This window comes from Anser brachyrhynchus (genome assembly GCF_964034855.1).
Source record: "Anser brachyrhynchus genome assembly, chromosome: W".
Classification (NCBI taxonomy): domain Eukaryota; kingdom Metazoa; phylum Chordata; class Aves; order Anseriformes; family Anatidae; genus Anser; species Anser brachyrhynchus.
The window spans coordinates 16,624,108-16,651,603 of record NC_137704.1 but is presented as its reverse complement, the minus strand read 5'-3'; the positions used below and the strand labels follow the sequence as shown (position 1 = coordinate 16,651,603).

At 46.7% G+C, this 27,496-nt stretch overlaps 3 protein-coding genes and 1 long non-coding RNA gene across 6 annotated transcripts in view; 2 read left to right on the top strand and 2 right to left on the bottom strand.

The window, feature by feature from the left end:
• LOC308184730 (uncharacterized protein) overlaps positions 1–5,870 on the top strand; it is a 43,758-nt gene extending 37,888 nt beyond the window's left edge. Inside the window, exon 2 of the mRNA XM_080572131.1 lies at positions 337–5,870. Coding sequence (XP_080428257.1) covers positions 514–2,553 — 2,040 coding nt within the window. The 5' untranslated portion in view covers positions 337–513 and the 3' untranslated portion in view covers positions 2,554–5,870. The remainder of the gene's footprint in view (positions 1–336) is intronic.
• LOC308184762 (vasculin-like) overlaps positions 1–27,496 on the bottom strand; it is a 463,870-nt gene that overhangs the window by 151,398 nt on the left and 284,976 nt on the right. The gene's annotated exons all lie outside the window — the stretch shown is intronic.
• LOC308184759 (E3 ubiquitin-protein ligase RNF38-like) overlaps positions 1–27,496 on the bottom strand; it is a 267,624-nt gene that overhangs the window by 31,871 nt on the left and 208,257 nt on the right. The gene's annotated exons all lie outside the window — the stretch shown is intronic.
• LOC308184866 lies at positions 18,660–27,298 on the top strand. Of its 2 annotated transcripts, none has more exons than XR_013942971.1 (2): positions 18,660–21,549; positions 26,729–27,298. It is a non-coding gene; the product is annotated as an uncharacterized lncRNA (long non-coding RNA). The 2 variants fall into 2 exon arrangements; XR_013942972.1 differs by lacking the exon at positions 18,660–21,549 and adding an exon at positions 21,556–21,703.

The following is a 27,496-nucleotide window of genomic DNA, read 5'->3' as shown; positions in this document are numbered from 1 at the left end:
CATATGGGACTGTTAAAGGGTGAGTGTCTCTTGCTGATCACTCCTTGGCTCTCCAGTTGATGAATGTACTGGGTCGGGGTGGGATGTTAACTTTCCCTGCAGCAGCCCATACAGTGCTGTGCTCTGCACTCGTAGCTAAAACAGCAATGGTATCACACCAGTGTTGTGTCTGCTGCTGAGCAGTGCTGGCACAGCATCAGGACTCTCCCTAATTCCCCTGGGGGTGGGCAAAGATGTGAGAAAAGAAACATCACCAGGGCAGCTGACCTAAACCAACCAAAGGGATATTCCATACCATATGATGTCACACTCAGCAATAAAAGGTGGAAAAAGGAGGAAGAGGGGAGGGGTGGGCTCTCGTTGTGAAAACGTCTGTCCTCTTCCCAAACACCGGCTACGTGCGTTGAGGCCCTGCTTCAAGGACGTGGTCAAGCATCGCTCATTTGTGGGAAGTAGAGAGTAATTTCTTTCCTCTGCACAACTTTTGTTGATGTGATCAACAAAATAACAGCAATGTCTCCACCAACTAGCAAAAAAGAAACGCAAGCTTTCCTAGGCCTTGTGGGATTCTGGAGAATGCATGTTCCAGGCTATAGTCAGCTTGTGAGTCCTCTGTATCGAGTGACTCGAAAGAGAAACTATTTCAAGTGGGGCCCCGACCAACAACAGGCTTTTGAACAAATCAAACAAGAAATAGCTCGTGCGGTAGCCCTTGGGCCTGTCCGTACCGGACCAGCTGTGCAAAACATACTTTACGCTGCGGCCGGGGAGCACGGCCTCACCTGGAGCCTCTGGCAGAAAACCCCAGAAGAAACTCGAGGTCGACCTCTGGGTTTCTGGAGCCGGGGCTATCGAGGATCAGAAGCCAATTACACCCCAACTGAAAAAGAGATACTCACTGCACATGAGGGTGTTCGAGCTGCATCAGAAGTTGTGGGTACAGAAGCACAGCTCCTCTTGGCACCACGGCTACCTGTGTTACACTGGATGTTCAAAGGGAAAATTCCCACTACACAGCATGCAACTGATGCTACGTGGAATAAGTGGATAGCGTTAATTACACAGCAGGCTCGAATGGGAAAACCTAATCGCCCAGGAATCCTGGAAGAGATCATGGACTGGCCGGAAAGCAGAGATTTCGGAGTGCCGACAGAAGAGGTAACCCGTGCTGAAGAGGCACCACCATATAATGAGTTGCCAGAAGACAGAAAGCAGTCTGTGTTGTTCACTGACGGATCCTGCCGTGTGGTAGGGAGCCATCGGAAATGGAAAGCTGCTGTGTGGAGTCCCACACGACAAGTCCTGGAGGCCATGGAAGGGGAAAGCGAGTCAAGTCAATATGCAGAAGTAAGAGCCATACAACTGGCCCTAGAAATTGCCAAAAGAGAAAAATGGCCAGTACTGTATCTCTACACTGACTCATGGATGGTGGCAAATGCTCTGTGGGGGTGGCTGCAGCAATGGAAACAGAGCAACTGGCAGCGCAGAGGTAAACCTATCTGGGCTGCCACCCTGTGGCAAGATATTGCTGCTTGGGTAGAAAACCTGGATGTAAAAGTACGTCATGTAGATGCCCACATGCCCAAGAGCCGCGCAACTGAAGAACATCAGAACAACGAAGAAGTGGATCGAGCTTCAAAAATTGATGTGGCTCAGGTGGATCTGGACTGGGAACGTAAGGGTGAGCTGTTTGTAGCTCGATGGGCCCATGAAACATCAGGACATCTGGGGAGGGATGCCACATACAGATGGGCTCGTGATCGAGGGGTGGACCTCACCACTGAGGCCATCACACAGGTTACCCTTGAGTGTGAGACCTGTGCTGCAATCAAGAGAGCCATGAAGGTAAAATCTCCCTGGAACAGGGGGAGGTGGCTAGGGTTTCAATATGGTGAGGCCTGGCAAATTGACTATATCGGACCACTCCCACAAACCCGCCAAGGCAAACGGTACATACTCACCACGGTAGAAGCAACTACTGGGTGGCTGGAAACATACCCCGTAAACCATGCCACGGCCCAAAACACAATCTTGGGCTTAGAAAGGCAAGTACTGTGGCGTCATGGTACACCAGAAAGAATTGAGTCTGACAATGGCAGTCATTTCCGAAGCAATTTGGTCACCTCCTGGGCCAAGAGGAATGGTATTGAGTGGGTGCATCACATCCCTTATCACCCACAAGCCTCTGGGAAGGTTGAGAGGTACAATGGACTGTTAAAGACTATGTTACGAGCCTTGGGTGCTGGGACATGGAAACAATGGGACATAAATCTACCAGAAGCCACTTGGCTAGTTAACCACAGGGGGTCTGACAGCCATGCTGGTCCTGCCAAAACAAAACCCCTACACACGGTGAAAGGAGCTAAAGTCCCCGTAGTGCATGTAGGAAAGTGGATGGGGAAGGCGATGTGGGATGCTCCTGCCTCAGGAAAAGGCAAACCCCCTTGTGGGATTGTCTTTGCCCAAGGACCGGGGTATACCTGGTGGGTCATGCAAAAGAATGGGGATATTGGGTGCGTGTCTCAAGGAGATTTAACCTTGGGAGAAAACTAATCTGTAATCTATAAAGTTATGTGTTGTAGAAAGACACTGCAGGATCAACGACAGGTCATCTTTGCAAGGAACCGGGCAAGTGCAACAAGGACTTGAGCTAAGCTGGTGCTGGCGTCCAGACATCCAACTCCGCCTGCCCTGAGTGACCACTTTGGCAGATGAAGACTAAATCGTCAACAGTTCTTATGAACTTTTTTTCAGAAAGACCTATGGAATGAAAAGATGTACTTACCTATCAATCTGTTAAAGGACAAGGAACAACGGTGATGAGAATACTTACATGCTAAAGTATGGGGGACCTGAGAGTGACACAAATGTTATGGAATAAGGGGTGGAGGTTGTACTGGGTCGGGCTGGGATGTTAACTTTCCCTGCAGCAGCCCATACAGTGCTGTGCTCTGCACTCGTAGCTAAAACAGCAGTGGTATCACACCAGTGTTGTGTCTGCTGCTGAGCAGTGCTGGCACAGCATCAGGACTCTCTCTAACCCCCCTAGGGGTGGGCAAAGATGTGAGAAAAGAAACATCACCAGGGCAGCTGACCTAAACCAACCAAAGGGATATTCCATACCATATGATGTCACACTCAGCAATAAAAGGTGGAAAAAGGAGGAAGAGGGGAGGGGTGGGCTCTCGTTGTGAAAACGTCTGTCCTCTTCCCGAACACCGGCTACGTGCGTTGAGGCCCTGCTTCAAGGACGTGGTCAAGCATCGCTCATTTGTGGGAAATAGAGAGTAATTTCTTTCCTCTGCACTTCCACATAGCCTTTGCTTGTTTCGCTTGGTTTTCCCTTTCCCCCTCCCTTTTCCCCTTTCCTTTTTTTCCCCTTTAGTTAAATTGTTAATTGTTTAGTTAAATTGTTTAGTTAAATTGTTTAATTAATAATAATCTTTCCTTAATAATTATTTTTTTTCCTTTAATTAAATCATCCTTACCTCAACCCGTGAGTTGTTCTTTCCTTTACTTCTTCCCCTCCTCATCTAAGGAGGGGGAGGGAGAGAGCGGTTGTGGTGTTCAGCTGCCTAGCACGGTAAAACCACCACAATGAATTAGCTTATGGATGGGAATCAGGTAGTGTTGGTTAGTGCAATGTTGCCACCGGTGCACCACTGTGGTAGCGATTGGCACTTGCTGTTCTTTGACCCTCGGCAGCCCCACAGCAGAAGGGTCCTCTGAGAGACAGGGCAAGGTAGACAGTTCTTTAATGTCCTCTGTCTCTAAGGCAGCTATGCCAAAAGCCCACCGGAACCCTTTTGGGTCCTTGAAAAATCCTCTTCTGAGTCTATGCCAAGGATGCACGGAGCATCCCGCCCAGTCACAATAGGGTGCTTTTGCCACTCATTACCGGTTAGACTCGCTTCAGCCTCCAATACAGTTAACTGCTGGGATCCCCCCATCACTCCATAAATACAGATGGGTTCTGGCCCTTTATAGCTTGATGGCATTACAGTACACTGTGCACCGGTGTCTGCTAAAGCCTTATACTTCTGTGTGTCTGACCTGCCAGGCCATCGAATCCACACAGTCCAATAAACCCGATTGTCCCTTTCCTCCCCCTGGCTGGAGGCAGGGCCCCTCTAATCCTGGTCAGAATATTCATCACTGTGTCTGGGGGACTGCCTGCTGGAAATATGAGCAGCAAGTTTCTCAGAGAACCCCTTTTTGTGGTTGTTTTTCCTTGCAACTCACGTACCCGCGCCTCTAGGGTCGAGGTAGATTTTCCATCCCATTTTCTCATGTCCTCTGCATGGTCACACGTGGTAAACCCACAGGGTGGCATGGGGTGTGTACCCATTATATCGTCTTCCTTGCACAGAAGGACGCTTACCCCTGATAGCTGAGACACTGGTTTTTACAGGTGGGGAGGAAAATAAATTCTCATAAATCACCTCCCATATGGATAATTCCCTCAGGTACTGGCTTCCCTTCTCCATAGTGGTCCATTTGCCTGGTAGACATACGAGTTCTTCCTTGAAGGGATACCTTTCCTTCACAGCTGACGGGAGACGCCTCCAGAGGCTGTGAAAACGTGCTCCATCTCCAATTGCTTTGTCAATGCCTGCGTCTCTAGCAAGGGATCCCAGCCGCCTGGCTTCCCTGTCCTCTAATTCCACACAATTGGCTCCAGTGTCCCAGCACCAGAGCAGCCAGGTGACAAGCTGCTCACCTATACAGTGACCGAAATCTTTGAGCACATCTCGTAGCTCACGCTCGTATAGGTTTCGGCTAGATACTGCTGTTTTTGCGACATCTTCATCCTCCTACTCCTCTGATGGCCCAGCCTCGACTTCTCTATACCCAGACCTAGCAGAAGACTCTCTTTGTTCTAAATGACCTGACTCTCTATACCATTTTTTCACCTTGGTTACGGGTGCAACGGACACTGGTACAGTTTGTTTCCCTGGCTCAGCCTTGGGGCCCGTTTTAGGGCTTGGAGTGGCCGCTGGGCCTGCCTCAGGGGTTGAAGTGGCCGCCGGGCTTGTCACTGGGGTTATATTGGCATTGAGCGCAGCTCCGTAAGCATAGGCCAAGCCCCAGCACGCTGCAGTGATTTCTGTATGTCTGGTACTGCCAGGGTGATGACACACCTTTTGAAACACTCTACCAGTTTTTTAGGATTTTACAGTTGTTCGGGGGTGAATTTCCAAAGCACTGGGGGTGCCCACTGCTCTAGATGCCTGCCCATATCCTCCCACACTCCCTGCCACTCATAACTATCCTGCCTCAGGACAGATCTCTGGATGGCATTCCTAAGAAGTTGTTTAACCTTAGACTAAAACCTGAAGTGCATTCAGGACACATAACAATGAGAACATGCTGGTCTGAACATCCCAAGGATATTCGAAGTTTTGGAAAGATACCGTAACTCGTCTGGACGAGAAGAAAGGGAGAGTGAACAAATGGGAAAAACCATCTTCCCCTGACCCCTCCATAGACTGGCTCCCTGAAGAAAAAGCGTGAAAGGTATAATTATTAATAGTTTCTGAGGTAGGGTTCCCAAAGTATGGAGTTGATGACAATGCTGAGTACAAATACCAGATTAGTCTCATGGCCGGTAATTTTATCATATCATAAGCCAGTGTTACACAGCACAGCAAAATAATAACCCTGTACAAACCCCCAGAAGTGATAAGCAACACATACAGTAAGTAAAGTGCTATATAACTCAATTTGGAAAACAGGCAGAGCAGACTTGAGATCACAGAAATCAGCACTGTGATTAGTAAGTATTAAACTGATGTAATGCTTATCAGAATCTTGTTTTAACACAGTCTTGTCAGATCTGTCATTATCTCAACCCTTCGTGCCCCACATTGGGCACCAAAAGGACTCGTGGTTTAACCTGGCTGGCAGCTAAACACCACACAGCCATTTGCTCACCATCCCCCCTCCCTCTCTGGGATGGGGGACAGAAAAGAGAAACTGAAGCCTGTGGGTTGAGATAGAGACAGTTTATTAGGACAGAAAATTAATAATAATAATAATAATAATAATAATAATAATAATGTGCACAAAACAAGTGATGCACAATACAATTGCTCACCATCTGCTGACCGATGCCCAGCCTATCCCTGAGCAGCCGGCTCCCCCACCCCGGCTAGCCACCCCTATATGTTGTTCAGCATGATGTCAGATGGTATGGAATACCCCTTTGGCCAGTTTGGGTCAGCTGTCCTGGGTCTGTCCCCTCCCAGCTCCTGCTGCATCCCCAGCCTACCCGCTTGCAGGACAGAGCCAGAAGCTGAAAAGTCCTTGGCCTGGTGTAAACACTGCTCTGCAACAATTAAAGCATCAGTGTGATATCAGCATTATTCTCATCCTAAATCCAAAACATAGCACCCTACCAGCTATTAGGAGGAAAACTAACTATCCTAGCGAAAACCAGGACAATGTCGTATGTCAACCAGGCGAGTGGACCACCATGGAGAGGGAAATACAGTACCTGAGGGAATTAGCTGTGCTGGAGGTGATTTATGATGACCTAGGCAAGGAACAGCTATCCAAAGATCCAGATGAAGTCAAGTGTACATGACCCATGTGGCAGAAGTTTGTACGGAGTGCACCATCATCATATGTTAGCTCACTGGTGTGAGAAACAAGGTTGTGTTTTTGCAGTGGAAAATTCCACTAACCTTGCATATTCAAAAGGGATTGTGCAGGCATGACAGTGGCATAGCAGTGGGGAGTATGTTAAGCAGATAAGGGGAAGGTCCCACTGTCTCAAGATAAGGAGGATAGCTAAGAAAAGCAGGATGAGCAGTGCAAAATCAGTAAAACCAAAAAATCACAGGCCCTCTAGTCACGAGAGAAGAAGGACAAGAAAGGAAAAGGAGAAAGTAATGGTTAGTCAAATCAAATTATACATATATAGTATAGCAATAAGCGTTGAGTAGTTTGTGAACCTGTAGTACTCAGCCAACGAGCAAACGGGAGGAATCAAGCATCAGGTAATAGAGAATATAAGGTTATGATATACTTCTGCTGTGCACTCCTGCTTGCAGGACGCCCGCCATTGCAACTGCAAATAAAAATGCTGCTTCACTGAGATCCTTGCCCGAGCCTTTTTTATTGGCTGCAGATTGTTTCTCACAATTTGGGGGCTCGTCCGGGATCCAGTCACCTACCAGGGAGCCCCACCGCCGCAGCAGCAGGAAGGCATGCCCCGCTGATTTCAGCGGTCCTGTGCATCGACTGTGGCGGTTCTGCGGAGAGCTGACAGAGGGCCCGAGACTGATTAAAGAGGCAGGATCCATGAAGTAGTGGGGAAGGGAAGAAGGTAGGCACTCCGGGTTTAAGAATTGATCCGGTAACTCTGTGCACAGACCAAGGTAAGAAATATTAAGTATTGCCTTGAGGGTTGGGTAAGAATCTTGTGTGAAGTGTGATGGAGACGTACTTTTGTACAAAGCAAGTACGGGGTCCCGATCCATGGTTCCGTAGCTCCGCGAGGAGCGTGGTTGGATATGGACGTAGCAAGAGGTAGAAGGAAGAAAGGAAGAGTCTTGTCAGTCACATTTACAGGGGCTAGGAAAAATGGGCATTAAGGGTTCCAGGGGACAGGGAGATATCCCTGGGGCAGTGCCTACCGATAGTCCTTCAGGAAGAATGATAAGGAATTGGAAAAATAATCCCAACATTAGAGGAAATTATAACAAGAGAATGATTAAATACTGTGTATTAATCTGGACAAAGGAACCGATTAAGGAAACAGCGGTATTTTGGCCAAAATATGGGTCTGATGAAAATTCAGGCTTTACATTTATATGTAAACAGTAAGACTCCTTTTTCAAAGGAGTCATGTTATGATGCTTGCTGGGTGCAGGGGGTAAGTCAGTTTTTATTGAAAAAGAGTCAGGACCAGGAGAAAGAGGAGTCAGAGAGAAGGAAGGGTCGATGGGAATCCTTGGATAATTAACCCCCTCCCTATAATCCTAATATTGCACTGGCAGCAGCAGCAGCCGCCGCTCCAGGAAGGGAGCCAGGGACTGCAATTAACACTGTCCCTAGAGAAGGAGTGCATTCTAGGCTCTGGCAAGACTTAGAACAGTGTAGAAGAGATACTGAGAATTTCTCCTTCCCTGATAGTAACAGTATTAACACTCCTACGTATTCTCTTAGGGAGGCCCCAGTGAGGCAAGGACAAATAGGTTATGTGAACTCCCCCCCCACACCCCCACCCCCACCCTTATCAGCAGAGAGGCTAGGAATTTTAAGAAGGAAATGAAATCTTTAATTGAGGACCCTACGGGATTAGCAGAACAGTTAGTTTCTAAGGCCTAATCTGTATTCCTGGGGGGAGGGGGGGAGAACGATGTCAATCTTGTTTATGTTATTCACTGGAGAAGAATGTTTTGGAGGGGACTGATTAGGCGGGCAGCTATGCAAGAATGAGAAAGAACCAACCACCCCTGGACAGGGAGTAATTCTGATAGAGCAGAAATATCCGCTTATCCAACTGGGATAATAACAACACACAACTTGGGGATGAATCCTGAGGACCCGGTAGCCCAAGGGCTCTTGAAAGTTCATTTTGTGATTAAAGCCTGGCCAGATATAGAGAAAAGGCTCCAGAAGGTGGAAGGATGGAGCAAACAGTCTCTGGAAACCCTCCTGCGAGAGGCCCAGAAGTGTATGTCAGGAGGGGAGATGAGAAGGAACAGCAGAGAGCGAAACTAACGGTCTTCACAGTGGACCAGGTAGTGAGGCAGAGGATTGGAGAAAGAGGAAGAAAACTTTCAGAGGAAGTCAGGCCCAGGATGGAAGGGAGACAAAGAGAGATGAAGGAATGGCATGCAAGGGAAGCTACCTGTATTGCAACATAAATCCTAGCAGGGACAACCTTTGAGAAGATGTTTGAAGAGTGTCCGAGCCATCTGCTTCAAATAGGAGTATCCGGAGTGGAAGAAGGAGGAGAAATTGTTTGCTATTATAAATTCAGAATAGGGGAGTCAGGGCTTCTCAGAAAGCTAGTCCCACTAAGAGCCCTTGACAAATGAAAAGGTCTCAAGGGTTGAGATAAGGACAGGGAGATCACTCTACAATTATCGTCATGGGTAAAACAGACTTAGCATAGGAAGATTAATAAAATTTATTGCCTACTGCTGATGGGCTGGAGCAGTGAGAAACAAAGAAGCTGAGGGCACCTTCCCCCATCCACTCTCTTTCACATCTTCCCTGCCCTGAGTGGGGGGGGGGGGGGGGGGGGCGGAGTGGGGACTGTGGTTAGTCCGTGGTGCTTCATTTCCACCACTCCTTCAGGGTCGCTCTCTCCCCTGCTCTGGCGTGGGGTCCCTCCCACGGGTTACGGACCTTCCTAGGCTGGTCCTGTGTGGGTTTCTCCAGGGGCAGCGGCTCTTTGAGAGCTGCTCCAGGTGTGGGTCTGTGCCGCGGGGTCCATCCGTCAGGAGCAGTTTGCTCCAGCATCGGACCCTCACAGGCAGCAGATTTTCCCCCCCCTCCCCCCCGATCACATGCTCCACCGTAGGCTCCTCCACGGGCTGCAGTGTGGAGATCTGCACCACCGTTGTACCCATGGGCTGCAGGGGGACGGCCTGCTCCACCATGGGCCTCTCCACAGGCCACAGGGGAACTTCAGCTCTGGTGCCTGGAGCACCTCCTCCCCCTCCTTCTTCACTGACCTTGGTCTCTGCTGGGCTGTTTCTCACTCCTCTCCCTCCCAGATGCTGTGGTGCAGCAGGTTTTTTTTCCCTTTCTTAAATATGCTCTCACAGAGGCACAAATTACATGGCTCACGGCTTGGCTCAAGGCAGCAGTGGGCCCCTTTGGAGCCAGATGAAACCGGCCCTTATCTAACATGGGGCAGCTGCTGGATTCTTCTCACAGAGGCCACTGCTGCAGGCCCCCTGCTACCAGAACCTTGCCACGTAAACCTAATACACTGGGGCAGCTAGGTCATTGCTGGCCCGTAAAGTATCAGGCCTTAATTTAACTAATGAAACCCTGAAGGTGATGGGGGTAGAAGGAACTGGGACAACAGTGCTACTTTTTGGGGACACCAAGCTGAGACTAGGGGATAAAATGATCACTGTGCAGTTATTGTATGTACCCAAGGAATGGACTGACTTGTTGGGAAGGGATTTGATGATGAAATTGGCCACTGGAATAGTAAGTTATTAGACTGGAATATCGGTGTTATTAATGGGGTTCCCTCAGATCCTGAGAGCAAAGATATATTCACCTTTGAGTGGGAAGACCCTGAAATGGAGCGGAAGCAACAATACAGATGGAGAGTATTACCTCAGGGGTTTACAGAGTCACCAAATTTATTTGGGCAAGTTCTAGGACAGATTTTGGAGCAATTCCAACCTCCAAAGGAGGTGTTACTGTTACAATATGTGGATGATCTTTTATTGTCAGGACAGGAGAAAACAGTTGTGAAGGAAGCCACTAACAAGCTATTCGACTTTCTGGGAAAACAGGGCTTGAGAGTATCAAAAAATAAATTGCAGTATGTGGAAAGAGAAGTCAGGTATTTAGGGCATCCATCTAGTGTCTGAGGGAAAATGAAGAATAAATCCAGAGAGGATTCAGGGAACTGTTGAGCTACCCCTACCCAAAACTAAGAAAGAACTGAGAAAGTTTTTGGGGTTAATGGCATATCGTCGATAATGGATAGAAGCATATGCTCAGAAGACAAAAGGGTTGTGTCTTAAATTATTAGAGGAGGAGTCTAATATACTTGAATGGACAGAAGAGGAAAAGGAGTTATTAGAAAAAACTGAAGCAGAGCTTAATCACACCACCAGTCTTAGCTCTTCCCGCATTAAATAAGCCTTTTTATCTGTTCTCTACTGTGGATCGGGGAGCAGCATTGGGAGTATTCGCCCGGGAGTGGGGGGGATGAGTGGCAGCCAATGGCTTAGTTCTTTAAACTGCTGGACCCAGTTTCCAGAGGATGGCCTGAATGTCTCCAAGCTGTAGCAGCAACTGCTATTCTGGGGGAAGAAAGCAGGAAATTAACCTTTGGGGGTCGTCTCATAGTTACTACTCCACACCAGGTTAAGACGATATTGACTAAGAGAGCTGGGCACTGGCTGACTGACTCTAGGAGTCAAACTTCTTCACAACCAATGTCTCTCATTGGCTCAGCTCTGGTCCCTTTTGGACACAGCTGAAACTGGCCCTTATCTAGCATGGGGCAGCTTCTGGACTCTTCTCACAGAGGCCACCCCTGCAGCCCCCTGCTACCAAACCCTTATCACGCAAACCCAATACTGTGACCCTTGAATATTAACCAACTTTCTTGTGCCCCTCTTCCCTCCTGGGCCTTATCCCTGTCCTGGTTTCAGCTAGGATAGAGTTAATTTTCCTCCTAGTAGCTGGTAGGGTGCTGTGTTTGGGATTTAGGATGAGAAGAGTGTTGATAACGCGCTGATGTTTTAATTGTTGCAGAGCAGTGCTTACACTAAGCCAAGGACTTTTCAAGGAGTATTCACCCAGGAGTAGGGGGGATGAGGGGGGATATGGATCCTCAAGGGTAGTTCAGGGAAAGAGGTATAATATATATATATATATATTTATATTGCTTAGTCAGGAGATTATGATCTGGTGGCAATTACAGAGACATGGTGGAACAGCTCACATGACTGGAATGTGGTCATGGATGGTTATGTCCTTCTCAGGAAAGACAGGCCAGCAAGGCGAGGTGGCGGATTTGCTCTTTACATGAGAGAGCAACTACAATGTATTGAGTACTGTCCAGGGGCGGATGAGGAGCGAGTTGAGAATCTGTGGATGAGAGTTAAGGGACAGGCTGGCATGGGGGATACTGTTGTGGGTGTCTATTACAGGCCACCAGATCAGGGTGAAGAAGTTGATGAGGCCTTCTAGAATCAGCTGATAGTAGCCTTGCAAGTACATGCCCAACTACCCTGACATTTGCTGGAAGGCCTACTCAGCCAGCCATCTGCAGTCCAGGAGGTTCCTCCAGTGCACTGCTGATAACTTCCTGATGCAATTGGTGGATGTGCCATCTAGGAGAGGAGCGCTGCTGGATCTTGTCCTCACTAACAAGGAGGGGCTGGTTGAAGAGATGAAGGTTGAGGGCAGCCTTGGTTGCAGCGATCATGAGATGGTTCAGGATCTCATGTGGCAGGAACAAAACACCAAGCAGAATCACAACCCTGGACTTCAGTAGGGCCAACTTTGGCCTTTTCAAGCAATTGCTAGGGGAAATCCCATGGGACAAGGTACTTGAAGGAAAAGGGGCCCAGGATAGTTGGTAAACATTCAAGGACTGCTTCTTCCAAGCTCAAGATCAGAGCATCTCAACAGGTAGGAAGTCAAGAAAGAGAGCCAGGAGACCTGCATGGTTAAACAGGGAACTGCTGGGCAAAGTCAAGTGGAAGAGGAGAGTCTGCAGATCATGGAAGGAGGGGCTGTCCACTTGGGAGGAACATAAGACTGTTGTCAGAGGATGTAGGGAGGCAACTAGGAAAGCTAAGGCCTCCTTAGAATTAAACCTTGCAAGAGGGGTCAAGGACAACAGAAAGGGATTCTTCAAATACACTGCAGATAAAACTAACACTAGAGGCAATGTAAGCCCACTGATGAATGAGGTGGGTGCCCTGGTGACAGAAGATAAAGAGAAGGCGGAGTTACTGAATGCCTTCTGTGTCTCTGTCTATAATGCCGGAGGCTGTCCTGAGGAGCCTCGTACCCCTGAGGCCCCAGAGGAAGTTGGGATAAAGGAGGAGTTTGCCTTGGTGGATGAGGACTGGGTTAAGGACCGATTAAGTAAGCTGGACATCCATAAATCCATGAGTCCTGATGGGATGCACATGCGGGTGCTGAGGGAGCTGGCAGCAGTCATTGATAGGCCACTCTCCATCATCTTTGGTAAGTTGTGGGGAACGGGAGAGGTGCCTGAGGACTGGAGGAAAACAAATGTCACTCCAGTCTTCAAAAAGGGCAAGAAGGAGGACACGGGTATCGATAGACCGGTCAACCTCACCTCCATCCCTGGTAAGGTGAAGGAACAACTTGGCATTGTCTCTAGACATATCAAGGATAAAAAGGTCATTAGGGGCAGTCAACGTGGCTTCACCAAGGGGAAGTCGTGCTTGACCAACCTGATAGCCTTTTATGAAGACATAACCAGGTGGATAGATGATGGTAAAGCAGTGGGCGTGGTCTATCTTGATTTCAGTAAAGCATTTGACACCGTCTCCCACAGCATCCTTGCAGCTAAACTGAGGAAGTGTGGTCTGGATGATCGGGTAGTGAGGTAGACTGTGAACTGGCTGAAGAAAAGAAGCCAGAGAGTTGTGGTCAATGGGACAGAGTCTAGTTGGAGGCCTGTATCTAGTGGAGTCCCTCAAGGGTCGGTACTGGAACCAGTATTGTTCAATATATTCATCAATGGCTTGGATGAGGGAATAGAGTGCACTGTCAGCAAGTTTGCTGATGACACTAAGATGGGAGGAGTGGCTGACACACCAGAAGGCTGTGCTGCCATCCAGCGAGACCTAGACAGGCTGGAGAGTTGGGCAGGGAGAAATTTAATGAAATATAATAAGGGCAAGCGTAGAGTCCTGCATCTGGGCAAGAACAACTCCAGGTAGCAGTATAAGTTGGGGACTGCCCTGCTGGAGAGCAGCGTAGAGGAAATGGGACCTGGGGGTCCTGGTGGACAGCGGGATGACCATGAGCCAGCACTGTGCCCTTGTGGCCAAGAAGGTCAATGGCATCCTGGGGTGTATTAGGAGGAGTGTGGTTAGTAGGTCGAGAGAGGTTCTCCTCCCCTTCTACTTTGCCCTGGTGAGACCGCATCTGGAATATTGCATTCGGTTCTGGGCCCCTCAGTTCAAGAAGGACAGGGAATCGCTTGAGAGAGTCCAGCGCAGAGCCACAAAGATGATTAAGGGAGTGGAGCATCTCCCTTATGAGGAAAGGCTGAGGGAGCTGGGTCTCTTTAGTTTGGAGAAGAGGAGACTGAGGGGTGACCTTATTAATGTTTATAAATATGTAAAGGGTGAGTGTCAGGAGGATGGAGCCAGGCTCTTCTCAGTGACATCTAATGATGAGACAAGGGGCAATGGGTACAAGCTGGAACATAGGAGGTTCCACTTAAATGTGAGAAGAAGCTTTTTCACGGTGAACGTGACAGAACACTGGAACAGGCTGCCATGGGGGGTTGTGGAGTCTCGTTCTCTGGAGGCATTCAAAACCCACCTGGACGCATTCCTGTGTGATGTGATTTAGGTGTTCCTGCTCTGGCAGGGGGATTGGACTAGATGATCTTTCAAGGTCCCTTCCAATCCCTAACATTCTGTGATTCTGTGATTCTTTGATAAGCTATAGTTGATGGATTTAGTGAAGAAGTAAAAGAGATGGGCCGATTGCCCAATAACTGGTCAGCCCAAATATGTGAATCATATGCTTTGAAACAGGCACTCAAACTTCTTGAAGGAAAAGAGGGAATCATCTATACCGATTTGAGATATGAATATGGGGTGGTTCATACCTTTGGTAACATCTGGGAGGAGCGTGGGTTGATCAGTAGTAAGGGGAAGGAATTGGTCCACCAAGAGCTTGCAAAGCAAGTCCTAGATAATTTATTATTACCTACTGGAATTGCAATAGTGCATATAAAAGGTCACCAGAAAGGGAATCACAGAATCACAGAATCACAGAATTGTAGGGGTTGGAAGGGACCTCAAGAGATCATCGGATCCAACCCCCCTGCCAAAGCAGGTTCCCTAGAGCAGGTTGCCCAGGTAGGCATCCAGACGGGCCTTAAATATCTCCAGAGAAGGAGACTCCACAACCTCCCTGGGCAGCCTGTTCCAGTGCTCCGTCACCCTCACCATGAAGAAGTTCTTTCGCGTGTTGGTGCAGAACTTCCTGTGATCCATTTTGTGGCCATTGCCCCTTGTCCTGTCCCCACAAACCACTGAAAAGAGGTTGGCCAAATCCCTCTGTCTCCCACACTTAAGGTATTTGTAAACATTGATAAGATCCCCTCTCAGTCTTCTCTTCTCCAGGCTGAACAGACCCAGGTCTCTCAGCCTTTCTTCATAGGGAAGATGCTCCAGGCCCCGTATCATCTTTGTGGCCCTCCGCTGGACTCTTCCCAGGAGATCCCTGTCTTTTTTTGGACCGGGGAGCCCAGAACTGGACACAGTACTCCAGATGAGGCCTGACCAGGGCAGAGTAGAGGGGGAGGATCACCTCCCTTGACCTGCTGGCCACACTCATTTTAATGCACGCCAGGATCCCATTGGCCCTCCTGGCCACCAGGGCACACTGCTGGCTCACGGCCAACCTGTCGTCCACCAGGACCCCCAGGTCCTTCTCCGCAGAGCTCCTCTCCAGCAGGTCATCCCCCAGCCTGTACTGATACATGCAGTTGTTCCTTCCCAGAAATTCAGTCACGGCTGGAGGGAACTGTGTAACAGATGAAAAAGCCCAGGAGGCGGCCTTGCAGTCAGAAATCACTATAAATTATCTTATATGTGAAGTACCCTCCCCACCGGAAAAGCACATATTTAGTGAAAAAGAGAGAGAGGTTTTTAAAGAATTAGGAGCCACGGAGTTCAAAGGAAAATGGATACTCCCTGATGGGAGAGAAATGATGAATAAAGCACTAATGAGGCAAATATTAACTGTTTTACTTAAGGTAGTTATTGGGGAGTTCAAGCAATGTGTGACGCTGTGCTGTGGAGTTATGTACGTGTAGGAACATATATATACTCTGGCTAAACAATAATGCAGGAGTTGTGTAGTATGTTAAAAGGTAAATAGGAAAATTATCCACAGACAGCCCAAAAGGGGGCAAGAACCAGGAATTCGACCCTTCCAAAGTGTACCGGTCGATTTTACAGAACTCCCTAGAGCAGGTAGATTTAAATACTTGCTGGTCTTGGTCAATCACTTGTCAGGGTGGGTGGAAGTTTTCCCTTTAGTATCTGTTACTGCAAGCGTGGTAGCTAAGGTAATTCTAGAACAGATAATTCCCAGGTATGGACTCATTGAAAATATTGACTCTGATCAAGGAAGTCACTTTACATCACAAATATTGCAAGGGCTAATGCGGACTTTAGGAATGAAATGGGAATTTCATGCTCCTTGACATTCTTCCTCTTCTGGAAGGGTGGAGCAGATGAATCAGACAGTAAAGAAGCAATTGACCAAGTTCTGGAAACTTGTCTCCCCTGAACGAAGTGCTTACCTTTGGCACTCCTCCGAATTCAAACGGCGCCAAGAAAAGATGTGGGAGTTTCACCATATGAAATATTATTTGGATTGACATACCTGGACAAAGGGAATGAATTACCTCAATTCGAGACAAAAGATGCTTTTCTTAAAAACTATATACTTGATCTGTCGTCCTCTTTGTCATCTCTCAGGACCCGTGGATTGTTAGCTCAGACCCCACCCTTGGAAGTCCCAATCCATCCATACCAAGCAGGAGTTTGGTTTCTGATACGAACATGGAGGGAATTGCAACCTGAGTGGGACTGACCGTTCCAAGTACTCCTGACTACTGAGACGACAGTAAGAACAGCTGAGAAATGGTGGACTCATTACACTCATTACATCCGGGGTGAGGACATCAGTTGATCCTGAGACCTGGGAGACTGTTCCTGTAGTCCTTTAAAATTAAAAATTAGGAGGGGGTGCAAATCATAGTTGTAAACTAAAGTTTAACTTCTCCTTAGGAAAAAAATAATGAATACCATGTGTTATTGGGGAAAAGAGTTGGATTACATAGAATTAGAGTGTTCCCAGATCATTCTTCATACCGATGGAAATTCAGGGGGCAATAATACTGATCTTGGGTGTGGAAATGTTACCTGTGAGGTGGGGAATTATCTATACTGTACCTAATATGGTAACTATGGGAATGCTAATATATATAATGCACGCCAAACACAGCGCGGGAATCATTCGTTAACCGGATGGCCAGTCCCGAATGGCAAAGGGTGGTATTGGCTATGTGGTAATAGGGCCAGGAAAGTGTTGCCCCTAGGATGGAAAGGAGCTTGCACCCTGGGGGCAATAATTCTGAACGTAACCATTATTGAGGCTATGCAAAGCCAAAGCACAGGCCTCCTTGAGACCTACCTATGCAGAATCAAGAGGACTTGAATTAATCCTCTAGTGGAGAGAGGAAAGGTGTTTCACAGTTTCGCGAGGTGGTTTATCCCTTGGTTAGGGGTGAGTGAATTAGAAAAAGCTACTCTGAATATCTCAGCCATAGCTGAAGAATTAGAAAATAACACTCTGGATGAGATCCAGGTACTGCAAGAGGAGGTGACAATTCTATCAAAGACAGTACTCCAGAATCTAATGGATTACTGGCCTTGCAAGGAGGGGGTCGCACTATAATTAATGCCAGTTGCTGTATTTATGTAGACCAAATGAGGCGAACTGAGACTGATTTCAAAAATATTTGGGAGAAAACCAAGATCTTGCATGAGGTGGTCCAAGATGACACTTCCTGGGGATTTAGAGACATTTGGGAAAAACCGACCTCGTGGTTGCCTGGATGGGAATGGCTCAAGCAACTCTTTGTTAGTTTTCTAGTAATAATGACATTGTGTATCTGTCATGTCCCATGACATCCAAAGAAAAATATTGCACCCTAATGCTGGAAAAACTCAAGAGTGGGGGATGTGAAGAGGTGCAAAAGCAATAGGAGTAAGAAAAGAAGAGGGGGGAATTGTGAGAAACAAAGTTGTGTTTTTGCAGTGGAAAATTCCACTAACCTTGCATATTCAAAAGGGATTGTGCAGGCATGACAGTGGCATAGCAGTGGGGAGTATGTTAAGCAGATAAGGGGAAGGTCCCACTGTCTCAAAATCTGGAGGATAGCTAAGAAAAGCGGGATGAGCAGTGCAAAATCAGTAAAACCAAAAAATCACAGGCCCTCTAGTCACGAGAGAAGAAGGAAAAGAAAGGTAAAGGAGAAAGTAATGGTTAGTCAAATTTAATTTTACATATATGGTATAGCAAAAAGCGTTGAGTAGTTTGTGAACCTGTAGTACTCAGCCAACGAGCAAACGGGGGAGGAATCAAGCATCAGGTAATAGGGAATATAAGGTTATGAAATACTTTTGCTGTGCACTCCTGCTTGCAGGATGCCCACCATTGCAATTGCAAATAAAAATGCTGCTTCACTGAGATCCTCGCCTGAGCCTTTGTTATTGGCTGCAGATTGTTTCTCACAATATTTACAAAGCAAATGATAGACAATGCAATTGCTCACGACCTGCTGACCGATGCCCAGTCCAGCCCTGAGCAGCGGTCACCATAGGACTTGCTTTTCAAGGCCCAGGATAGTGTTCCGGGCGGTGGCAAGGGGCACAGGATATGTTTCCAGCCATCTGGTGGTTGCTTCCACCATTGTAAGTACGTGGCGCTTGCCATTGCGGGTTTGAGGGAGTGTGATGTAATCAATCTGCCAGGCCTCTCCATATTTATATTTCAGCCATCGTCCTCCATACCAAAGAGGCTTTGACCGTTTGGCTTGCTTGATTGCAGCACATGTTTCACAATCATGAATAACCTGTGCTATAGTGTCCATGGTCAGGTCCACCCCTCGATCACGAGCCCATCTGTATGTTGCATCTCTACCTTGATGGCCTGAGGTGTCATGGGCCCATCAGGCTATAAATAATTCACCTTTATGTTGCCAGTCCAGGTCCACCTGAGCCACTTCACTCTTAGCAGCCTGATCCACCTGCTGGTTGTTCTGATGTTCTTCAGTGGCCTGACTCCTGGGTATGTGGGCATCTACATGGTGCACTTTTACAACCAGGTTCTCTATCCGGGTGGCAGTATCTTGCCACAGTGCAGCAGCCCAGATGGGTTTGCCTTTGTGCAGCCAATTGTTCTGTTCCATTGCTGTAACCTCCCCTGCAGGGCATTTGCTACCATCCAGGAGTCAGTATAGACACAGATCAATGGCCACGTTTCCCATTCAGCAACCCAGAATGCCTAAGAAAGCTTGTGTTTCCTTTTTGCCACATTGTGGAGACATAGCTCTTATTTTGTTGATCACATCCATTGGGATCTGACAACGTCCATCTTGACATTTTATTCCTAAAACCTGGATCTCCTGTGCAGGTCCTTTGATTTTATTTTGCTTTATGGCAAAACCGGATTTCAAAAGGATTTGGACTACTTTCTTCTCTTTGAGAATAAGAAAGCAGGAACATTAGTGGTTATAGAGTTTGTCTTCCCATGTAACCATTATGCATGTTGAGACCCTGCTTTCCAGGAAGTGGCTGGACATCTATCTGCTTGCCAATGGGAAGTAGTAAAAGTATTCCTCTTTTTGCTTTCCTTGGGTGCACAGTTTTGCCTTCCCTATTAGCCTGTCATTATCTCGATCCATGAGTTTTCTCACTTTTGTTCTTCCACTTCTCTTCCCAGCCTGCTAGGTGTGATAAATTAGTAGGGGGTTTGTTCATTGTCTTCAAGGATGTAAAGAATCTGATAAGGTTTCGCAATTCACAACATTGTGATAAGGGGATTAAGCCAGTAGATAATGAGGCAGGGAGGTTGGGAAAACACCCTTGTTAAAACAAAGGATTCTGTGAAGCAACCCACCGCAAGACATCCTGTTTGCCACTTCACGACCCCCCCCCCCCCCTCCCTTGAACACGAGTACAACGCGTGAAAAAGAACGACCCCCAACAACGGACCGCGCAGCTTCAGAAGGCTCAACAAGTCCTGACAAGCCGGAACTTGGATGCTATAAAACAGTGACGCTGGAAAGGGAAGTTGCGTGCTGTGGTGGAGCGGAGACTCCCCAGCCGCCCAGCGCTGTTTTGCTTGTGCTTGCTTACTTAATCATCTATTCAATAAAATATTTTTGATAGACCAAGAAATTTGTATGGTCTCACTTATAACACTAGGGACAGGGAGTGAACAAGTGACTGGGTGGTTGCTTAGTGACTGACTGTATTGGATGTACACAGCAAGGTTTTGGTAGCAAGGAGAGGCTGCAGAGGTGGTCTTTGTGAGAAGAGGTAGGGGGCTGCCCTGTGCCAGAGACAGACACTTCCAGCCAGCTCAGCAACAGACCAACCACTGGCCAAAGCTGAGCCAACCAGCATAATCTGGTGGCACCTCGGTGAAAACATATTTAAGAAAGAATAAAACTCTGCAAAGCAGTGTAAGGACTGTGATGTATGGAGTAATAATTCGTGTCAAGAAAATGGTTGACGTTAATAAAGAAGGGGGAGATGTGGGAGTGTGGCCATGGGGGTCGACTAGCCCCATGGCTGGTGATAACATCGGACTCTTAACGATGAGGCCATCAGGAATGTAAAGAGTTTAGAGGGAACAAAGAAGGGTGATTCAGGAGACGCCATGCCGTCTCGGGTTGCTTGTTCTCCCGCCGTTAAGGCATGGAAGTTGCTGGGGGTTTGCTGGTTGCCGGGCAAAGTTGTTTGACCAATGAAGAGTTAGTGGAAAAGGACTGCTGTGGGGCGAATGGTATAAGAAGGGAGCCTGTCCTCAATATGGGATGGAACACGATATGATGAAGAATATGGTATGTAACACATATATAATGAAGTTCTGTCATCAATAAAGAAGTAGCAGTTACTGATCCTAAAAGAACCCTGGTGTCCGTGTGGTCGTTACGCCACAAATGGCACCCGAACAGGGACCTGAAGAAAACCGGAACAGGGACATGAACAACAGGAACAGGGACAGGCTAACAGTACAGGGACCAGGACAGGAACAGGGACATTGATCGCCTAATGAAGATGGGTTCGGCCAAACTCAGCAAACCGCTCTAAGAAGTGATTAGGGAAGCTGAGGCGATTCCAGATAAGAAAGGGTTAAGAATGAAACTATTAAAGGAGAACAGAACATTAGGTGTAGGGCAGGAAACAGATGTACGGACAATGTATCTCAAAATAGGACATACGGGCAATATATCTCGAACAAGACATTGGAATCCAAGATAAGAAAATAATGAGCAGAAGATTCGAAGAAAAAACAGTCCTTGCGGTTAGGAAGAAAGCTAATTCAGCAGAATCCTGACCAAGGGTGAAAAGTACACTGTGAGGAAGACTTATGGCCTTCCTCTCTGAGACCACCGACCACAGCTCGACGACCCCTGCCCAAGACCACTGAGAGGATCTGCGCAGGCGCAGGACACAAAAAACTGATTAGCATGAGAAGCGAGAGTAGGCGGGGTTAGATAATGAATATGTATAGGCGTTAATAAAATATTAATCACTGTGATGTATAAATTTGGGACGGCTTTTCACTTCGGGATGCACGATAGGCGGAAAGATCCCCCGTGCATCCGGCGCCGTCAATAAAGAATAAATCACTTAAAGAAATTGGATTTATGATCTTTGAATCAATCTGGCACCCCAGATGGGACTTCTTCTCTGTCGGACCGCAGGACCCGCTGGGAACAGGACTCCCTAGGGTACCCCCGGGATTTCCCGGAGGGACTCCTCGACTCAACGGATCACTGCGGAGGCAGACACGGACCACATCATTGTAAGTGATTATATTCTTTATTTTGGTTTATTTGGTTGACCGGTCAATTGGGGTCGTCTGTAAGTCGGAAAGTAAAAGTTTTCTGCAGGACGGCATTTGGTTTTTTGGAAAGCACTCAGTTGCTGTTGGGAAACAAATAACCTTTGCATGCGAGGTTGGTATTACGTTGTGTTTAAATGTGGAACTTGACCTTGGCTATTGTCTTTGGGATTCTGATTGTACTCTTTATAACGTTACTAGGATCTTGGTGTTATTGTGGAAAGCTGCCGGCTTGTATTGTGTAACAAGAAACATTCTGAACTGTAACATGGGGGGGCAGCAGAGTAGTGGGATTCCGAAGAAAAGCCCGTTGGGATGTATCTTGAGTCACTGGAAAGATATAGGGGGATCCCCCGGTGGAACTGAAAATAAGAAAACGTTGATAAAATATTGTAATCAATGGTGGCCACTTTATAAGTTGGATTGTGAGGGAAATGGCCACTGAATGGAACCTTAAATTATAATACTTTACTACAGTTAATGTTGTTTCTAAGGAGAGAAGGAAAGTGGGATGAGGTGTCATACGCAGATATGTTTTTCACTTTGAGAAACCACCCAGAATGGCAGAAGGAGTGTGGAATTAACTTAGCCCCACAGGATCCTTTGATCCTGGCAATAGAAAAGGATATGAAGAAGGAAGGGGCAGGAAAAATGAAAAGATGTTGTTCGGCGTGCAGTATCGGGCAGAGATGTTTGAAATTGAATGAGTCAGAGGAGAGAATGGAGGATTATGTCCTCTCGCCCCAGATAATAGAACGAGGCGTGGGGGCGAGCCCAGGAAACGGCAGAATAGATAAGAAAAATGAGAGTTGGGGGAATGGAGACTTTACCCCGATCACGGCTCGAACCCGAAGTAAGGTCGGGCCCGTTATTCAAGCCCCGTTACGACAGGCTATGGGGGCTAACGGACCAGCTCGGATAAAAGTACCTTTCACAACTGCTGAGTTAGATTCATGGAAGGAAGCTGTGAAAGGATACCGGGATGATCCAGAATCAGTGGCCCGGAGGTTTGAGCTGATTGTAAAGAATTTATATCCCGATTGGAAAGATATAGAGATAATGCTGGCAGCATTATTGGAAACGGAAAAGCAACTGGTAATTAAGAATGCACAAACTCAAGTACAGACCCAGGTAACGTCAGTTTTACCTGGAACTGTGGAGGTATATGTGCTCAGAGTGGACCCAAACTGGGACTATAATGATGAGGGTGATTATAGGTTATTAAAAAAAATATCAGGAATGGATTAGGATCGCCTTGGAAAGTGCGATACCAAAGTCTGTAAACTGGTCTAGGTTATATACCATAAAACAGGGGCAAACTGAGACCCCGTCAGAATTTCTCGATCGACTAAGGACAGCAATGCAAAAATTTACAACGATAGACCCCTCTTCTGAGGAAGGTAAAGTCCAGCTAGTATCATTGTTCTTGGGTCAGTCTGCAGACGATATAAGGCGGAAGCTTCAGAAAATGAAAGAGCCGGATGTGAGAGATTTAGAAAGGCTGGTGGAAGAGGCATGGAGGGTATTTAGGAATCGAGAAGGGAATGAGAAACAAAGGCTGGGTAGGGCTATTGCTGCGGCAACTGTTGCGGCCTTACAGAGGCAAGAAGAACCTTTTCGGGGAAAAGGAAGAGGGAATGGGATAAGGGGAAGGTCAGTAAAGCCTCCCCTGAGACCGAATCAGTGTGCATATTGTAGGGAAGTGGGTCATTGGAAAAGGGAATGTCCGAAACAATGGGAGAAGAACAGGTTGATGGTAGCTAGTGTATCTCCCGACCAATGAAGTGGACCGGGGGATTCTACCCTAGCAGATCCGCTGGTTAAAATTAAGCTAGGGAAATCAGGACAGGAAGTGGAGTTTTTAATTGACACAGGAGCGACTTATTCTGTGTTAAACCAGAAATTGATACCAGAGGATGAGGATTTTGTGACGGTGATAGGAGCTACAGGCCAGCACGAGAAAGCCTTTTTCCTAAGGCCTTTAAAATATAAGTTAGGGAAACAGATGGGAATACATAGGTTTTTATATTTACCAGGATCCCCGAAGTCTTTGCTGGGGCGAGATTTACTAGAACAATTAGAAGCGGAAATTGTCTTTGAAAAAGGGAAGGTGGGGTTAAAGGTGAGAGAAGAAAAGCTGATAACCGCGCTAAGCTTAACGCTGATACAAGCAGACCCTATCGGTAAAGTACCTTCGGAGATTTTAGACCAAGTTTACCCAGGAGTCTGGGCTACTGACATCCCTGGGCGAGCCAAAAATGCAGCCCCGATAGTGGTGAGATTAAAGCCAGGGGAAAGGCCAGTTAAGATTAAGCAATATCCCCTAAGATTAGAAGACAGGAAAGGAATTAAGGGGATAGTGGATAAGTTTTTAAAACATGGACTGCTGGTTGAGTGTGAATCTGAATATAATACTCCTATACTACCAATTAAGAAGCCAGATGGGAAGAACTATAGATTAGTGCAGGATTTAAGAGCTATAAATAAGATCACTGAAGATATACACCCTGTGGTAGCCAACCCGTACACATTACTGACTAAATTAAAAGATAATTTAGTTTGGTTTACCGTACTGGATTTAAAAGATGCTTCTTCTGCCTGACTTTAGCCCCAGAAAGTCAGAAGCTTTTTGCTTTTGAATGGGAAAATCCAGACTCAGGACGAAAGGCTCAATTGACCTGGACCGTATTGCCGCAGGGATTCAAAAACAGCCCCACGATTTTTGGGAATCAACTAGCAAAAGAGCTTGAGGTTTGGGAGGCCCCAAACACCGAAGGAGTTCTGCTGCAATACGTTGATGACCTTTTGATAGCCACTGAGAATAGGAGCAGCTGCATGCAATGGACGATAAGTCTCCTTAATTTTCTGGGTTTGAATGGGTATCGAGTCTCTCAACAGAAGGCTCAGCTGATTCAGTCACGTGTAACTTACTTGGGGTTTGAGATTTCAGGGGGACAAAGGGAGTTAGGAACAGAACGGAAAGAAACTATCTGCCGTACCCCAGAACCACAGACCATTAAGGAATTACGAACTTTTCTAGGGATGACAGGTTGGTGCCGTCTATGGATTAATAATTATGGACTAATTGTAAAACCCCTATATGACCTCATCAAGAATAACCAATCAAAATTGGTCTGGACGGGGGAAGCACGGGCTGCCTTTAAGAAGCTTAAATTGGAGTTAATGCGAGCACCAGCTTTGGGTCTACCGGACTTGTCTAAACCCTTTTGGTTGTACTCCTATGAGAGACAAGGGATGGCTCTGGGGGTGCTGGCACAGAAGCTGGGCCCCTACAGGAGAGCTGTGGCCTACTTCTCTAAACAACTGGATGAAGTAAGTAAAGGTTGGCCGGGTTGCCTTCGAGCGGTGGCCGCTGTCATCATGAATATACAGGAGGCTCGGAAGTTCACTATGGGACAGAAGATAACCGTGCTGGTATCACACACTGTCTCGGCAGTCTTGGAGCAGAAAGGGGCACACTGGTTATCCCCTCAAAGATTTTTAAAATACCAAGCAATACTGGTGGAGCAAGATGACGTAGAAATTGTGGTTACTAACATTGTGAACCCAGCTTCTTTCCTTAGTAACGCTCCTGACGAGCCAGTGGTCCACGATTGTATCGAAACTATGGAAACTGTGTATTCTAGCCGACCAGATCTCAAGGAGGAGCCCTTGGAAGACGCGGACGAATCATGGTATACTGATGGAAGCAGCTTTGTGAAACAAGGACAACGCAAAGCAGGGTATGCGGTGACGACCACTCAACAGGTAATTGAGTCGAAACCATTACCCCCTGGGACGTCTGCTCAGAAAGCAGAAATAATTGCCCTTACGCGGGCATTGGAACTAGCAGCAGGAAAGAAAGTAAATATCTCGACAGACTCTAAGTATGCATTTGGTGTGGTGCATGCACATGGGGCTATCTGGAAGGAACGAGGATTATTAACGGCCCAAGGAAAACAAATAAAATATGCTGAGGAGATTTTGAAGTTGTTGGAAGCGGTAAAGCACCCAGAGAAGGTGGCTGTTATACATTGCCGGGGACACCAAAAAGGAACCGCTGACTTCGAGGTAGGGAACCGATTGGCTGACCAAGAAGCAAAAAGGGTGGCCGGATTGGCTGAGGCAGAAGCGCTCACTTTAATACCAGACGGTAAAATACAAACTTTAGGTGAAGGACAGGAACCTAGGTACACACGGGAAGATCAAAAGTTAATTGGGGACCTGGGAGGAAAAGCAAGGAGTGATGGATGGGTATACCTGAAAGATAATAGGGTTGTACTACCCTCTAATTTAATATGGCCTATGGTCATGGCAGAACATAATAAGACTCATTGGGGAGCAGACACCTTATATAAAAATCTGAGTCGAGTCTTGGTGGGAAGAAATCTGTATACTACGGTAAAACAAGTAACCCAGCAATGCAGTATTTGTTTGCATCATAACCCTAATACAGAAAATAGGGTAAAGTTCGGAATAATCAGTAAAGGAAACTATCCAGGACAACAATGGCAGATAGATTTTTCAGAACTGCCAAGAAAAGGGGGGTATCGATACTTGTTGGTTTTGACAGATACTTTTTCCGGGTGGCCGGAGGCTTTTCCCCGTCGAACCAACAAGGCAAGAGAAGTGGTTAAGGTTTTACTGAATGAGATAATACCGCGTTTCGGAATTCCGGCAGCAATGTCCTCGGATAGAGGCTCTCATTTTTGTGCGCAAATAGTTCAAGAAGTAAGTAAGGTCTTAGGGGTAGACTGGCAACTCCATACCCCTTACAGACCACAGGCAAGCGGACAAGTGGAAAAGATGAATCATCTAATCAAACAACAAATAGCCAAAATAGGACAAGAGACTAATTTATCATGGCCTCAGTCTCTCCCTTTGGCTTTACTTAGAATTAGAGTAAAACCACGGACAAAGGAAAATCTAAGCCCTTTTGAAATATTATACGGAAGACCCTATCAGTTTTTGTTCAGCGGGGAGGACCTGACGCAACTGGGGTCGGGATACTTGTGTAATTATTTAATAGGACTCCAAAAACAGTTGGATCAAATATCTAAAGTTGTCTCAGGAACCAGGGCTAGAGGGCTGGACCAACCAATCCACCCCTTTAAACCTGGGGATTATGTGTATGTAAAAGCATTTGCAGGTCGACCTTTGGAAGAAAAGTGGACGGGACCATACCAGGTGTTGCTGACAACACATACCGCCATCAAGATTAAGGAGCAAACGGCCTGGATCCATTATTCGAGAGTGAAGAAAGCTCCAAAAGCCCCCTGGAAAGTAACGCTGGGTGACGGTGAACTGAAACTAAAGTTCAGTCAAGCGAAATGAAGACACTATGGTCAGGAGTATTTAGTAATGTAGTTAGCAGAAATTTAGTTAACAGAATTGTTTTATTTCTGTGGTTTATAGTTGTAATTGTGATTCAAGAATTGGAAGGTGCTTCTATGATGATAGAGAATGGTGGGTGGCCTTGGTCTGAAGCCGTAACCACAGAGGATAAGAGCATTAATGGAAAGTTAGCTGTTGTGGTTATTTGGCGAACAAATGGTGATCATTTACATGCATTATCAGAATGGCAAAATTTAGGGGAAGGGTGGATACACCAAAGAACTGTAGGGGACGAAATTGAAATAGGGTGCCGAATGATTAATGGAACAGCCCACGAGAAAGCAACGGGGATTTTAGTAAAACCGACTTCCAAAAGTGGCCAACAAGAAGGTTGTATCCGCCCAGGTAAATTAGATTGTTGGTATAATTTTATATTATTTTAGTTTAATTATTTTATTTATTAATTTATAATTAAAATTAATTAATTTATTAATTAATTAATTTAATTAATTAATTAAATAATCATAAATTTATAATTATTTTATTTATTAATATTATTTATTATTTATTTAAT